Here is a 15,457-nt window from a genome sequence, read left to right on the forward strand (position 1 = left end):
GAGGAAACTTGAATAGAGAGGAAGCAACCAGAAAATAAGTAAAAAATAAATAAAAAACATAGGATAGAAAGCCTCAAACAATTAAAGATTTAAAAATAATTTTTAGAGGATCCCTGGGTGGCTCAGCAGTTTAGTGCCTGCGTTTGGCTCAGGGTGTGATCCTGGAGTCCCGGGATTGAGTCCTGCGTTGGGCTCCCTGCATGGAGCCTGCTTCTTCCTCTGCCTGTGTCTCTGCCTCTCTCTCACTCTCTCTCTCTGTGTCTATCATGAATAAACAAATAAAATCTTTAAAAAAAATTTTTTTAGGAGTGCCTGGGTGGCTCAGTCAGTTAAGCATCTGATTTGATTTTGGCTCAGGTCTTGATCTCAGGGTTGTGAGATCAAACCCCACATTGGACTCTGTGCTCAGCTTGAGATTCTTTCCTCCTTTCTATCCCTTTCCCACTGCTCCTCTCCACCAGCTCCTGTGTACCCTCTCTCTCTCTCAAATAAATAAATAAAAGCTAAAAAAAAAAAACCCTCAATTTTAAAAAACTTTAATATGATCCAAATCTGATAATTATTTTATAAAATGCAGGTTGTTCCTGAAAAGCAGTTTAAAAGCACTGTAGAAAAAATAAATAAATAAAAGCACTGTAGAGTCCTGGAAGGAGAAGAGATGGAGAGCGCGATAGAAAGTTTATTTAAAGAAATAATAACATAAACATCCCAAATCTGAGGAATAGTTTGGACAGTCAAGTTTAGGAAGCTCATAGGTTGCCCAGATTTAACCCAACTATATGTTCTTCAAGATGCATTATAATAAAACTGTCTATTAACGAAGACAATGAGAATTTTAAAGCAGGAATAGGAAAAAAAAAGTTATATACAAGGAAACACACATGAGGCAATCGTGGATTTCTAAAAAGAAACCCTGCAGGCCATGGAAGAGTGGGTGTGTATATTCTAATGGTGAGAGAAATAAGCTGCCAACTAAGAATATGTTAGCTAGCCAAGTTTTGCTTTAGAAGTAGAAGAAAGACTTTCCCAGATGAACAAAACCTAGGGAAATTCATTATCACTATATTTGCCTTACAGGAAATGCTAGAAGGAGTTATTCAAGCTTAAATAAAACGGCACTAATTAGTAACATGGAAATATAAAACACATTAGTAAAGGTAAGTATATAGTCAAATTCCATTACATGAATACTATAATATGGTGCTTTTATAACCATTTGTCTTTAGATACGGTTAAAAGACAAAAATATTAAAAATAACCAAAGAGGTACCTGAGTGGCTCAGTCAGTTAAGCTTTTGCCTTCAGCTCAGGTCGTAATCTCAGGGTCCTGGGATTGAGCCCCATGTCAGGCTCTCTGCTCAGTGGGGAGTCTATTTCTCCCTCTCCCTCTGTCCCCTTTCCTCTGCTCATGCTCTCTCTCTCTTTCTCTCAAGCCTTTTTTAAAAAGGTTAAGAAAATAACCATAGCTATAATCATCTGTTAATGAATACACAACATTAAAAAATGGTAAATTGTGACATGAAAAAATGAAATGACTTAGAACATATACTAAAAAATTGGAATGATACAGAGATTCGCATAGTCCCTGTGCAAAGATGACACACAAAATGAAGTGTGTGCATGGGGGTAGGGGGTCGAGTGTGTATGCAATCTAAATTGATTTATCAGTATAAATTAGACCAGCCTTGTGGTAAGCAAACAACAAAAGCAATAGCAGATACAGAAAAGATAAAGAGAAGGGAGTCAAAGCATAATACTACAGAAAATCATCAATTCACAAAAGAAGATGGCTAAAGAAGAAGAGAGGAACATGGAGACTATAAAACAGCCAGAAACAATAAAATGGCTATAAGACCTTACTTATTAGTAATTACTTAACATGTAATGGATTAAATTCTCAAACTGAAGGCATAGCATTGCTGAAAGATTATAAAAATAAGACCTGATTATATGCTGCTTATAAGAGACTCAATTCTGTATTAAGGACATATATAGGATAAAAGTGAAGGAATGGAAAAAGATGTTCCATGCAATTGAAAACCAAAATATAAGGCAACTGCATTTACATCAGACAAAATATACTTTAAATCAAAAGCTTTTACAAGAGTAGGTCAGTTCATCAAGAGGCATAACAATTATAAATATATATGTATTCAACATTGGAGCATCTCAATATATTAAAAGAATAAATACGAAAGGAGAAATAGACAAAAATACAGTAATAGTTAATGGACTTCATTACCCCGCTTTCAACAATGGATAGATCATCCAGATAGAAAATCCGCAAGGAAACACTGAACTTGATCTATCCTTTAGATGATGTGGACCCTTTTCTTTGATCATTTTCCCCTAGGATTAGTATCTTATATGGGAGTATGGTACTTTTGTTATAACTGATGAACCCAATATTGATATATTATGAATTGAGGTTCATAATTTACATTAGGGATCACAACTTGTGTTGTATAGTTTTATGAGTTTGTAAAGTACATAATGTCATGTGTCCTACAGCATCATGTTACACCATTACAACATGACACAAAATCGTTTTTACTGCCCTAAAGATCCTCTGTGCTCCAGCTACTCATCTCTCCCCTCTCCCTCCTATTGCATGGGATCCACTGATACTTTTATTGTCTTTGTAGTTTTGTTTTCATACAATGTCGTATAGTTGAAATCATACAATATGTAGCCTCTTTAGAGTGGCTTTATAAAAAACTGACTCAGGATTTGTTTTAATTAGGTATGGTAAGACACAGACATGAGAGGGGAGGAAGGGGGGCAGGAAAGAAGGGGGGATGGAGGGAGAAAGGGAGGAAGACATTTTTATACTTATAGGAGGTACAGCATACAACACAGGCTTCTGTGTACCAGCATCTGTTTTGAAGTAGAAAGAATAAGAAAAAAACATGGGCAAGAGACTTTACTGTGATTTCTGCAGGAAGCAATGGGTTGGGATAGGGTAAGTAGGTTTAGGATTGATTAGTTTGAACAATCTCAGAAGGCTTTGTGGAAAAGTGCTATCCCCAGTTGCTAGTGTATGGCCCTGGGGTAATTAGGGCAAGGGAATAGTGGCCCTGAATATGTGCCCAATAAATGAGGTTGTTTAAGTTTGTGCTCTGGCTGGTTAATTTGCATGCTCCCAGTTGAATTTTTACTATTTGTAAGGAATTGGCTACCCTAGGAGGCAGTCTCTCCAGAGTCAGGAAGTCTCCAGGTATGAAAGAATCAGAAATACAGAAAATAAAAAGGCACTTATTTTTTTCACTACACAATGTACATTTAAGTTTCCTCCATGTGTTTTTGTGGCTTAATAGCTTAATTTTTTATGTCATAGCACAATGATACATTATATAGATGTATAGCAGTTTGTCCATTCACCTTTTAAGGACCTCTTGGTTGCTTCCAGTTTGAGAAAATTAAGAATATGCTATGAACATCCAAGTGTAGATTTCTGTGAACATAAGTTTTCTACTTTTTTGGATAAATATCATAGAAGAAAGATTGCTAATTCATATGGTAAGACTAAGTTTAGCTTTGTAAAAAACTGCCAAATTATTTTCCAAGGTGGTTGATCCATTTTCCATTTCTATTGGCAATGAATAATCAGGGTTCCTATTACTAGACATCTTTTCAGCATTTTGAATTTTAGCCATTCAGATAGGTGTATAGTGGTATCTCATTATTTTAATTTGCAATTTCCTAATTGCTATAGGATGTTGAGCAAATTTGCATATGCTTGTTATCTATGTATCTTTTATGAGGTGTTCTGTTCAGATTTTACATCTGTTTTTTTTTTTTTTTTTTTTTTAATTTATTTATGATAGTCACACACACAGAGAGAGAGGCAGAGACACAGGCAGAGGGAGAAGCAGGCTCCATGCACCTGGAGCCCGACGTGGGATTCGATCCTGGGTCTCCAGGATCGCGCCCTGGGCCAAAGGCAGGTGCCAAACCGCTGCGCCACCCAGGGATCCCTACATCTGTTTTTTTTTTTTTTTTTTTTCTACATCTGTTTTTTGATTGGAGTGTTTGCCTTTTACTGTTAAGTGTTAAGAATTCTTTGTATATTTAAGAGTATTTTGCATATGTGTTTTGCAAACAATTTTCTCCTAGTCTGTGGCCAGTCTTTTTAGCACTTTTTAACACTTAAGATATTTTTTGCATAGCAGAAATTTTTAATGATGTCTAACTTAACAGGCTTTATATTTCATGGATCATGCTTTTGAGGTTTCTTAAGAAATCATTGCCAAACCCAAAGTTACGTAGATTTTCTTCTGTATTATCTACTAGAAGTTTTTTAGTTTTGCATTGTATAGTTTGGTCTATGATGTATCTTGAATTTTTTTTTAAGTTTTTTTTTTAATTTTTATTTATTTATGATAGTCACAGAGAGAGAGAGAGAGAGAGAGAGAGAGGCAGAGACATAGACAGAGGGAGAAGCAGGCTCCATGCACCGGGAGCCCGACGTGGGATTCGATCCCGGGTTTCCAGGATCATGCCCTGGGCCAAAGGCAGGCGCTAAACCGCTGCACCACCCAGGCATCCCTATCTTGAATATTTTTAAAAATTTAAAGCTTGTCCCTAGATTCATTTTCTTAATGTGGATATCCAGTAGTTCTAGCTACATTTGTTGAGTGATACCTTTCTTCATTGAATTATATTATAGTAGTTCCTTTGTAAAAGATCAGTTGGCTCTATTTATGTGGATCTGTTTCTAAGCACTCTATTCTATTTCACTGATTTATTGTTTTTGATAATACAAAGAGTCTTGATTATCCTTGTAGTAAATCTTGAAGTAAGAGTGTTAGTGCTCCAACTTCTTCATCCTCAGTATTGTGTTGACTTATGTTGGGTCATTTGCCTATCTATATGAATTCAGAATCAAGCAATATCTACAAAATAACATGCTGAGATTTTGATTGATACAGCAATGATTCTATAGCTTGAGTTTGGAATAATTGTCATCTTAACAGTATGAGTGTTCCTATCTATGAATATGGAATATTCATTTATTTAGTTCCTTAATTTCTTTCATCAGTTTTTTAGTTCTCTTCTTATAACTGTTACACATTTTTTTTTAATTTTTAATTTTTTATTTATGATAGGCACACAGTGAGAGAGAGAGAGAGAGAGAGAGAGAGAGGCAGAGACACAGGCAGAGGGAGAAGCAGGCTCCATGCACCGGGAGCCCGACGTGGGATTCGATCCCGGGTCTCCAGGATCACGCCCTGGGCCAAAGGCAGGCGCTAAACCGCTGCGCCACCCAGGGATCCCTACTGTTACACATTTTTTAAAGATTTATTCATTAGTGCTTCTTTATATGCTAAATGGTTATGTGTTTTTTAATTTTAATTTTATATTGCTCATTGCTGGTATATAGGAAAGAACTTGACTATTTTATGTTAACCTTGTAGTTGCAACCCTGGCTATAATCACTTATTCCAGGAGTTCTTTGGTTTTTTTTTTTTTGTTTTTTTTTTTGTTTTTAATTTTTTATTCATTTATGATAGTCACAGAGAGAGCGAGAGAGAGAGAGAGAGGCAGAGAGAGAAGCAGGCTCCATGCACCGGGAGCCTGATGTGGGATTCGATTCCGGATCTCCAGGATCACGCCCTGGGCCAAAGGCAGGCACCAAACCGCTGCGACACCCAGGGATCCCGGAGTTCTTTGTTGTTGATTCTTTCGGAGTTTTACATAGTCAGCCATGTTATCTGCAAGCAAAGATGGTGTTATTTCTTCTTTTTTAATCTGTGTACCTTTTATTTTTCTTGACTTGTTCCATTAGCTAGGATTTCCAGTACAATATTGAAAATAGCAGTGAGAACAGATATGTTTTTGACAGATGTTCCTATCAAATTGAATAAATTCCTTTTCTTCCTAGTTTGCCGTGAATGGTATTAACTTTTTTTTAAGTACTTTTTTTGCATCTACTGACATGATCAATATGAGTTTTCTTCTGTAACCTGTTGATGTGTAATGGCTTAGATTACCTGATTTTGCAATGTTGAGATAGCCTTGCATGCATAGGATAAACCTCAGTTGATCATGTTGTATAATTTCATACATTATTGTATTTGATATTATAGTGTTTTGTTGATGTTTGCTTTTATGTTCATGAGAGATACTACTATGTGATTTTCCTTTCTTATAATGTCTTTATGAGATTTTGGTAGTAGGGTATTGCCTCATAGAATAAGTTAGGAACTCTGTCCTGTTACTGTATTTTCTAGAAGACATAGTAGAGAATTAGTATCGCTTCCTATTTAAATGTTTGGTAGAATTCACCAAGTGAAACCATCTGTGCCTGATGCTTTCTGTTTTAGGAGATTATTACGAATTCAGTTTAACAGGTATGTTTTGCAAATCTGATGTTTTAGGATTTTGTTTGTTATCTTATTTGCTTTCATACAGTTCATAGCATTTTCTTATTAATACTTCTAATTTCTTTGGGGTCAGTAATTAAGCTCTTTTTCATTATGGATTTTAGTAATTTGAACCTTTTTTATTTAATGGTTGTTTTAGATAAACATTTCTAATTTTGTTGATCTTTTAAAGAAACAAATTTTGATTTTATGTATATTCTTTTTTCTATTCTCTTTTATTTTGCATCTATTCCTTATTTCTTTAATTCCCTTTGTTTCTCCCCCTAGTTTTCTTTTTTTAAAGATTTATTTATTTATTTATTTATGAGAGACACAGAGAGAGGAAGAGACACAGGCAGAGGGAGAAGCAGGCTCCATGCAGGGAGCCTGATGTGGGACTCAATCCTGGGACTCCAGGATCACGCCCTGGGTTGAAGGCAGGTGCTAAACCACTGAGCCACCCAGGGATCCCCATGTTTTTGTTATTGATTTCTAATTCAGTATCATGGGTGGAAGATACACTTTATATGATTTTAATTTCTGTAAATCTATTGAGATTTATTTCATAGCCTAAGTTGTGTTCTCCTCTGGAGAATGTTTTATGTACTTGAGAAGAATATGTATTTTGCTATTACTGGTTAGAGTTTTTATTTTTATTTTTTTAATTTTTTTTAAATTTATTTTTTTATTTATTTATGATAGTCACACACAGAGAGAGAGAGAGAGAGAGGCAGAGACACAGGCAGAGGGAGAAGCAGGCTCCATGCACCGGGAGCCCGACATGGGATTCGATCCCGGGTCTCCAGGATCGTGCCCTGGGCCAAAGGCAGGCGCCAAACCGCTGCACCACCCAGGGATCCCTGGTTAGAGTTTTTATTGATGTCTTTGATCTGGGAGGTTTATAATGTTGTTCACATCTTCTGCTTTTTGTTGAACATCTTCCTAGTTTTATCTACTACCAAAAGTGGTTTGAATGTTCTAATTACTGTTAAATTGTCAGTTTTTACTTCATGTATTTTGGAACTCTGTTTTTAGGTGCATTTTATGTCATTGAAGCATTTTTATGATAGCTTTAAAATTCATGTAGGATAATTCCAACATCTTTGACATCTTATTAGTGTTTTTTTTTTTATGGTATTTTCTCTTTTAAGTTGAATATCCTTCATTCTTGTTAGGATGAATAAGTTTTTATTGTTCTCTGGTAATTTGTGGTTGACATTTTGGTTCTTGGGTACTTGGTGTCCTGGAATTTAGTCATGGTTCTATTCACACGCATGGTATGTGCAAGCTCCCACTAGGTGTCAGGGGGAAGAGCTTTTGTTCCTGCTGTGTTGAGTGGTAGTCAGGGTCTGATTATACATTGCCTCTGCAAATGCCTGTCAACTAGTATAAGTGGACCACAGCTAATAAATGCCACAATGATAGTCACAATTAGTCAAGGACCTAATCACACTCACACCCTCCCAGGGCAACTGTCAGCCAGGAGATGAGGCTTTATTTCTGGGCTATAATGGCAGTGTTCCATTCACATCTTTGTTAGGCTACACACTATTGATGCGCCTGGATTGGTAGTCAAATTTCTTATACAGCAGCTGAATGTACTGATTGTTCGGGAAAAGGGACATTCATTGCCTCCTTATTCCTGGGCTGGGATTATAGGGCTGTGCACACACACAGTCTTTGAATATACTGGCAAGGGAGTGATGCTGCTGGTTATTGTGCAGAATGGTGTGGGAGATGTTCAGGTAATGTAGAGTTGGCATTGTCAATAGGGCTTTTTGTTCCACATGGCCACAGCCTTTTCAGCCCTTTGTGTGAGGAAAACGGGTTGTGGAGGGTGTTTTCTTGTTATTAGTGAGTGGTGTGTTTATTTGGTAGTTTGCATCTGGTGGCATTTCATTTTGCAAGGTTCTTTGGTATTCAGGCTGGAGTCTAAAACAAAAACAAAACCCAACTCTCCTCCAAGGAAGTCACCACTGAGGTTGGTTCCTCAAGTCCCAAGGTCCATAAATAGTTTACCCTCATTTCTCCAAGTTTCAGATTCTTAAGTGTGTTTCATATATTTATCCCCATAGTCTTCATGCTTAATAAGTGAGGAGGAATAGGGCAAAATACGTGTACTTCATCATATCCAGAATGATGTTTTGGGGTTTTTGTATCTGCTCTTTTGCATGTAGGAATTTTGGGGGTTGTTTTTTTTTCCTGCTGCTAAGATTCTTTTGTTATTACTCATTTTAATTGGTTGGATTATGATTGTTTTGGTGTGATTTGCTTGGATGAGTTGAACTTCTTGGATATTTAGGTTGTTTTCACCAAATTTGGAAAACTTACTTCTTTAAATGCCTTTTTGTTCCTGCTCATTCATTTTGCTCTCTTCCAGGGGTCCCAGTTATGCATAATTAGATTGATTGCAGTTATCCCGTAGTCTTCTGTTATCTAATTTACTTTTCTTAGTCTGTTTTTCTGTTTCAAGTTGTAGTTTTTGTTGCTATGTTTTTAAGTTTACTAATGTTTTCTTTCAATCTCACCAATTGTATTTATAAATCTTAGAATTTTTATCTCTAGAATTTTGTTTAGGTCTTTTTAATATCCTTCACATCTTAACATGATCAATCTCCTCTTCCTTCTTGGGCATGTGGAAAATAGTTGATGGTCGTACTGCCAGTCTATTTCCAAATACAAAATCTAGCAAATCAAATATAAAACCTATTTTTGTCATTTCTGGATGTGTTTATATTGATTTTTCTCATTATATTCACGCTTTCCTGCATTTTGACACTCCTGTTTTTGTTTTCTTATCAAGCGCACATCTTAAAATTTACCTTCTATGTGCTTGATATTTTTGTATTTCTATAAATATACTCAAGGTTTGTTCTGGAATCTATATTACCTGGTAACAGTTTAATCTATGTTACCTGTTCCTATTAAGATTTACTTTAAACTTTATTAGGTGGGACCAAGAAGCCTTTAGTACTAACTTGCTTCTCTACCGAGGCAGTAACTTTTTAAGTAATCTAACCAGTGCCCTGTATATTATGAAGAGCTTACCACTCTGGCTGATGGGGACACAAACTATTCCTGGCTGTATGGGTTCCCAAGGGTTACCTGTACTTTTTCTAAGCATTTCTTTTGCTGATCTCAGGTGTTTACTTCCATGCACAGATCAAGACTTGCTCTAGTAGTCTGCCTTGCAAACTAGCTATCTCTGCCTCCCTGGACTCTCATCTTCACCTTGGCATCACGAGGCTCCCCCCTGCATTCCTTCTCCCTGTGCTGACATGTGGAAATGCCTACTAGGAAGTAAGTGGAGTCAAAAGTGTGGATGTGACATTTGTTTATACTTTGTTAGGCATTTTGTCATCTGATGTTCAGTATCTGGAAACAACTGCTGCTTGTATTTTACCTAGTGTTTTGTTACGTTAGGCAGGAAGGTAAATCCAGTCTCTATTTTCCATTTTGGCTAGAAATAATATATTTTTTAAAGGTTCTAGACATACAGAAAGTTTTTAAGAAAAAAATTTCCATATATTCTTCTCCCAGTTTGTGTAATACTAACATATTACTATGGTACAATGATCAAAACCAGGACATTAACATTGGCACACTACTATCAATTAAAGTACTGGCTCTTTTTTTTTTTTTTTTTTTAAGATTTTATTTATTCATTTTAGAGATAGAGCAGGGGGCAGGAGAAGAGGGAGAGAGATAACCAGATTTCATTTTGAGCACAGAGCCCCATGTGGGGCTCAGTCCTAAAACCCTAAGATCATGACCTGAGCTGAAATCAAGAGTTGGGCACTTGACTGAGCCATCTACGCACCCCTAAAGTACGGGCTTTATTTAGATTTCACAAAAGCTTTCTCTACTAATGTTCCAAAGATCAAATCCAAATTCCTGCACTGTTTTCAGTTGTTAAGTTTCCTTAGTCTCCTCCAATCTTTTGAGAGTTTTTCACACTACCCTTGCCACTCATGGCCTTTGAAGGTCATGGATTTCTGGAAGGTTCATTCTTAGTCTGCAGTTTCCTTCACGATTACATTATAGTTACACTTTTTTAAAGTCAGAATACTACTCATGTGGTATACCCTTCCTAGTGCCTCACTTTGGGTAGTATATATCCCAATATCTTACTACTGGTTATCATTTGATGAAGGTGGTAGGTATATGGAATGTTTTCTCCTTTTAATTATATATTTGAGATAGATACTTTGATACAATTCTCTAATTGCCTGTTTCTCTTTAAATTTTCACCTTCAGATTTAGTATCCATTGATGAATTTTGCATATAATTTTAACTGTTATTAGAGTGATTTCCTATTTGCCTCATTCCCTTTACACTTATTAACTAGAATTCTTCACCATTAAACTGAAAAAGGATTTTATCATTGGAAGATAATTTCATAGTTCACTGCATCAATAAACAGGATAGGTCTGGAATATTCTCTTGTATTTTGGGGAAAAGCCACCAAAGCTTCTAAGTAGACTTGGGAAAATGTGAAAAGGATGAAGGACCAAATGAGAATGGAAATGTAAGTTTTATTAATTTGAACACCAAATAGAAGTAGGAAAAAAAAGTAGCAGCAATAATTGCATAATTGTTTATTGTACCAGCAGTCTGTGAAATGACAGGAGTTCTTAACAAGGGTAAAGAAAAATGTTAATGTAATTTGACCAAAATATAGTTGTAATTACAATAAGGGAGGCATAATAAGGATATGTTGTTGTATTTATTAAGTTTTAATCATTTCAAAAAGTAAGTGCCAAAGTACATGGTTATTTTGTTTCTGTTTTTAATTTTTAAGTGTCTGTGTAAGGTTTAGACAGCTTACTCTTTTAATCTAATCTGTTCAAGCCAGCAAAAGAAAAAAAAAAAAACACAAAAAAAGTAAGGCACACAGTTCTAAAGTATTACACCAAGAAGAGATTGATGGTATTCAATCAGTATTGATGGTAACTCAGAATAACAAAATATAATGGGATGAGAGACCAAAATCAGCAGTGTGGTCACATTATATATTTCAGTAAGTAGAATGAATATTAATAATGACTATAATAGAGTTGAACTATTTAAAAGATATGAAATAGCATATATTCTAATAAAAAGGGTAACAGAGACTCATTCTCTTATTTTGTAGCATATGAAATACCTACCGAGTATATATGTTTTAAAAGTGCTAATTTAAGTAAAATACTAATCAGGAATAAAGAAAACAGCTAAATATATCCAGTAAGAAAATGGCTTACTATTACTGGGTAATGCAAGACTTTAAAAAGTCCAAAAATTCTAGGGAAGACTAAATTGAAAAGTAAAAATCTAATATGTGATAGTGACATAAATGTATCTAAACAATAGGTAAATTTTCTTATAAAAATCTTTTTTTTCTTTTTTTTCTTATAAAAATCTAATAACTAGTGTGGCTCATAATTAACATTAACTGCATAACTAGGTTAGCTCTCCTTAGTAAAGAAATAGGTAGACAGTTAAGATTGCAACTTTATCTCTGTTCGCTAATTTTTTCTTTTGCTTTTCCTTTCCTTTCTAAAAATGAAAGTTCTGTTTATTATTAAGCTGCCAAAACCCAGCAAGGTAACACTGGCAGGGAATAAAAAAGTATAAATATATAAAATCCAGTTGAAACCATGGTGGTAATAAAGTTGTAAACTCTCTAAATACAAGTTTACTGTTTATTTTTTAAATACTATGAGTTTTTTTTAAAGATTTTATTTGACACAGAGACAGCATAAGTAGGCAGAGTAGCAGGCCGAAGAGAGGGCAAAGCAGGCTCTCCACCAAGCAGAGAGCCCAATGTGGGGCTCAATCCCAGGACCCTGGGATCATGACTTGATCTGAAGGCAGACACTTAACCAACTGAGCCACTAAGTTTATAATTATTGCCAATAGTTGTAGATTTCCCCTTTCTTTAATAAACCTAAGAGACAGATAAGAATGGCTTAATTTTACAAAATATTTAAAAGTGCCTCTTTACTTTGGATCCTCATTGATACTGCCTAGAGGTCAAAGGCTTTTTAAAGAAATTGTGTTGTAGCAGGTATTTAGGCAAGTCTGTCATGTCAAAACAAATTTTAAAAGAAATCATTTGATGACAATGGAAAGGAGATTACTCATGTACCATTAAAACAGACAATAGAAATGAAACAAAAAATCTACATAAATACCATGCAGGGCCATAAGACTTTAAAACCACATAGGATGTGACTGGAAGTTTAAACTCTCTAGAGAGGAAAAAGTACATCATATAAAACAATTTATAATGCAAAAGATTTATTTGAAAAATATTACAAATTAATAAGCAAAAAACTGAATAAACAAAAGAACACCAAAATTGTAAACAAAACATGCCTGTAAAAGAAATTCATGTGAAACTGACTCTAATAATTAGTGAAACACATTTTCCATACGTATCAGAAATCAATAGGGACCATCCTATTTAAACTGATAATGACTGTTAACTGATACATAAGGGAGAAATATTTGGCACTATCTAACAAAACAAAGTACACATCACCTATCACTGAGTACTTCTACTTCTAAATAGAGTGGCCAGGAAGTCTGGAAACAAAAAAAAAGCAACGTAATCCCCTTGATTACTTCTTATACTGCATGGACTTTCCCAGTGAAACTCAGAAACAAAAGGCTCTTGGTATGTGTCTTTCATTCAAAAGACAAAACACCAGTACAACTTTTTTGATTATTAAGTAAGGTGCTTTCCCACACTAAAGGCATTCCCACATTCCTTACATTCATAGGGTTTCTTACCAGTATGAATTCTCTGATGTTTTGTAAAGGATGAACTATGTCTAAAGGCCTTCCCACATGCCTTGCACTCATAAGGTTTCTCTCCAGTATGAATTCTCTGATGTTCAGTAAGGGCTGAACTATGTCTAAAAGCCTTCCCACATACCTTACATTCATAAGGTTTTTCACCACTGTGAATCCTCTGATGTTGAATAAGTGCTGATGTAAGTCTAAAGAATTTTCCACATTCTTTACATTCGTAAGGTTTCTGACCACTGTGAATTCTCTGATGTCGAGTAAGTTCACTACCTACTCCAAAAGCTTTCCCACATTCCTTGCACTTATAGGGTTTCTCACCAGTATGAATTCTCTGATGTCTAGTTAGGGATGAACTGTTTCTAAAGACCTTTCCACATGCCTTGCATTCATAAGGTTTCTTTCCGGTATGAATTCTCTGATGTCGAGCAAGTTCTCTACAGACTCCAAAGGTCTTCCCGCATTCTTTACATGCATAAGGTTTCTCACCTGTATGAATTCTCTGATGTTCAATAAGCTGTGAACTAATTCTAAAGACTTTCTCACACTGTATACATTTGTATGGTTTCTCACCAGTATGAATTCTCTGATGTTCAGTTAGCTGTGAATGGAACCTAAAGTTCTTGCCACATTCCATACATTTGTAAGGTTTCTCATCAGTATGGATTTTCTGGTGTCGAGTAAGTTGTGCATGCACTCTAAAGAATTTTCCACAGAAAGTGCATTCATAGGGTTTCTCACCATCATTAATTATTTGAAGTGGAGTTATTTCTTCAACTCTTCTAATGGTCTTTTCATATTCCTTACATTTATAGCACCTTTGATCATCATGCATTTTACGGTGTATAGTAAGGTCTTCATAAAAACTAAATGCATTCTCATATTCTATATATTTACAAGGTTTCACATCACTGTGTATACTCAGTTGCAGGGCATGTGGTTCATCTTCAAAGGTCTTCCAATATGCATTATATTGATATGTTTTCTCACCAGTATGTATTCTTTCATATTCATCAAAATTTAAGTCACAGCTAACAACCTTCCCATAGTCCTTACATTCATAGAGCTTCTTGCTATCATGAATTCTCTGATGTGATATAAGAGACTTATGTTTATAATTGGACATTTTTTCAGAGATGATTTTCATTTGGCTGAAATATCCCACTTCAGGTCTTTGTATTTCAGTCTGGCTTTTGCTTTGCCAGTCATTTCTGAAAATGCAGCTCTCAAGACCAATGAATTTATTTTCTGTTACTTTCCCTTGAGAGCCATTGTTTTCAACGTCCTTTCCAGTAGATAAACACTTGGTGTCATATTTGGACTCCAAATCTGAAAGAGAGGGGAAATGAAAAACAATTTTTGTTTTCATGTGCCATAAAAATGAAACATTTATACAATGCAGAGGAGAAAAACTCCCAAGTATAAACAATACAAGTAAATGATTAAAATATCTCAATTAAGTTTTAAGAAAGATTAGATAATGATGAAAGCATAATGTAAGATTGTGAAGTTTGTGATAAGAGAAACAGATGAAGTCAGTGGGTCTGACATTTAGGTGTTGATCATCACTTAATAAGCTTGTCTAGTACTAATGTTTGGGAACCAATCCAAATAAACTGACCTATATCTATAGATGTAGAATTTGTTACCAATATCATGTATAGATACAACTAATGCAAATCACAATTTGATAATCTATACGTACTAACAATTTTGGTTTTGTTTTCTGAGTAGGCTCCAAGCCCATTGTGGAGCCCAATATAGGGCTTAAACTCATGATCCTGTGATCAAGACCTAAACTGAGATCAAGAGTTGGACACCTAATTGAGTGAGCCACCCTGGGACCCCAGGTTTATTTTTTTAACAACAGAATCCAAATGCTTTACTGTGGATAAGGAGCTTGTAAGACCTAGTCTTAATCCATTATCCCTTTTCACCTAATCTTTTTTTCAGCTCTTACAGCAAATACAGTTCCTACCCATAGGATGTTTCATTCTCAGAAATGGGTTCTTTATATACTACTCACATTTTACTGTGATCTAAAAGTTACTACCCTCAAAAACAAGGTACTGACTGTAAGCTCATATTTATGTTTCTGTTCCAATATCTAGTTGCTTGCTCTCACATTCTTCATTCTTTAATTATGTATTCAGTAATTTTCTGTTATACTATTTAGCCTTATTCCTTAAATTCCAAAAGGAAAAATGTAATCATTATATGACACTGAAATAACAAGCCCCAACGGACATAACAGTTGATAATTACAGGGAAAATAAATCACTAGATGAAAGGAATCTAA

The 15,457-nt window shown here is 35.3% G+C and overlaps 2 protein-coding genes across 14 annotated transcripts in view; one reads left to right on the forward strand and one right to left on the reverse strand.

Annotated features, from left to right (window-relative positions):
- Positions 1 to 15,457, forward strand: part of ZNF382 (zinc finger protein 382) — a 121,461-nt gene that overhangs the window by 20,217 nt on the left and 85,787 nt on the right. For all 4 annotated transcript variants that reach the window (XR_013382004.1, XR_013381949.1, XR_013381989.1 and 1 more), the window contains exons 2-4: positions 1,078 to 1,157; positions 9,528 to 9,665; positions 14,893 to 15,224. The gene's annotated coding sequence lies outside the window, so the exon portion shown is untranslated. The remainder of the gene's footprint in view (positions 1 to 1,077; positions 1,158 to 9,527; positions 9,666 to 14,892; positions 15,225 to 15,457) is intronic.
- ZNF529 (zinc finger protein 529) overlaps positions 12,632 to 15,457 on the reverse strand; it is a 78,137-nt gene continuing 75,311 nt past the window's right edge. For all 10 annotated transcript variants that reach the window (XM_077902631.1, XM_077902700.1, XM_077902974.1 and 7 more), the window contains one exon: positions 12,632 to 14,487. In XM_077902631.1, coding sequence (XP_077758757.1) covers positions 13,079 to 14,487 — 1,409 coding nt within the window. In that variant the 3' untranslated portion in view covers positions 12,632 to 13,078. The remainder of the gene's footprint in view (positions 14,488 to 15,457) is intronic.

This window comes from Canis aureus, chromosome 1 (assembly GCF_053574225.1).
Source record: "Canis aureus isolate CA01 chromosome 1, VMU_Caureus_v.1.0, whole genome shotgun sequence".
Lineage (NCBI taxonomy): Eukaryota > Metazoa > Chordata > Mammalia > Carnivora > Canidae > Canis > Canis aureus.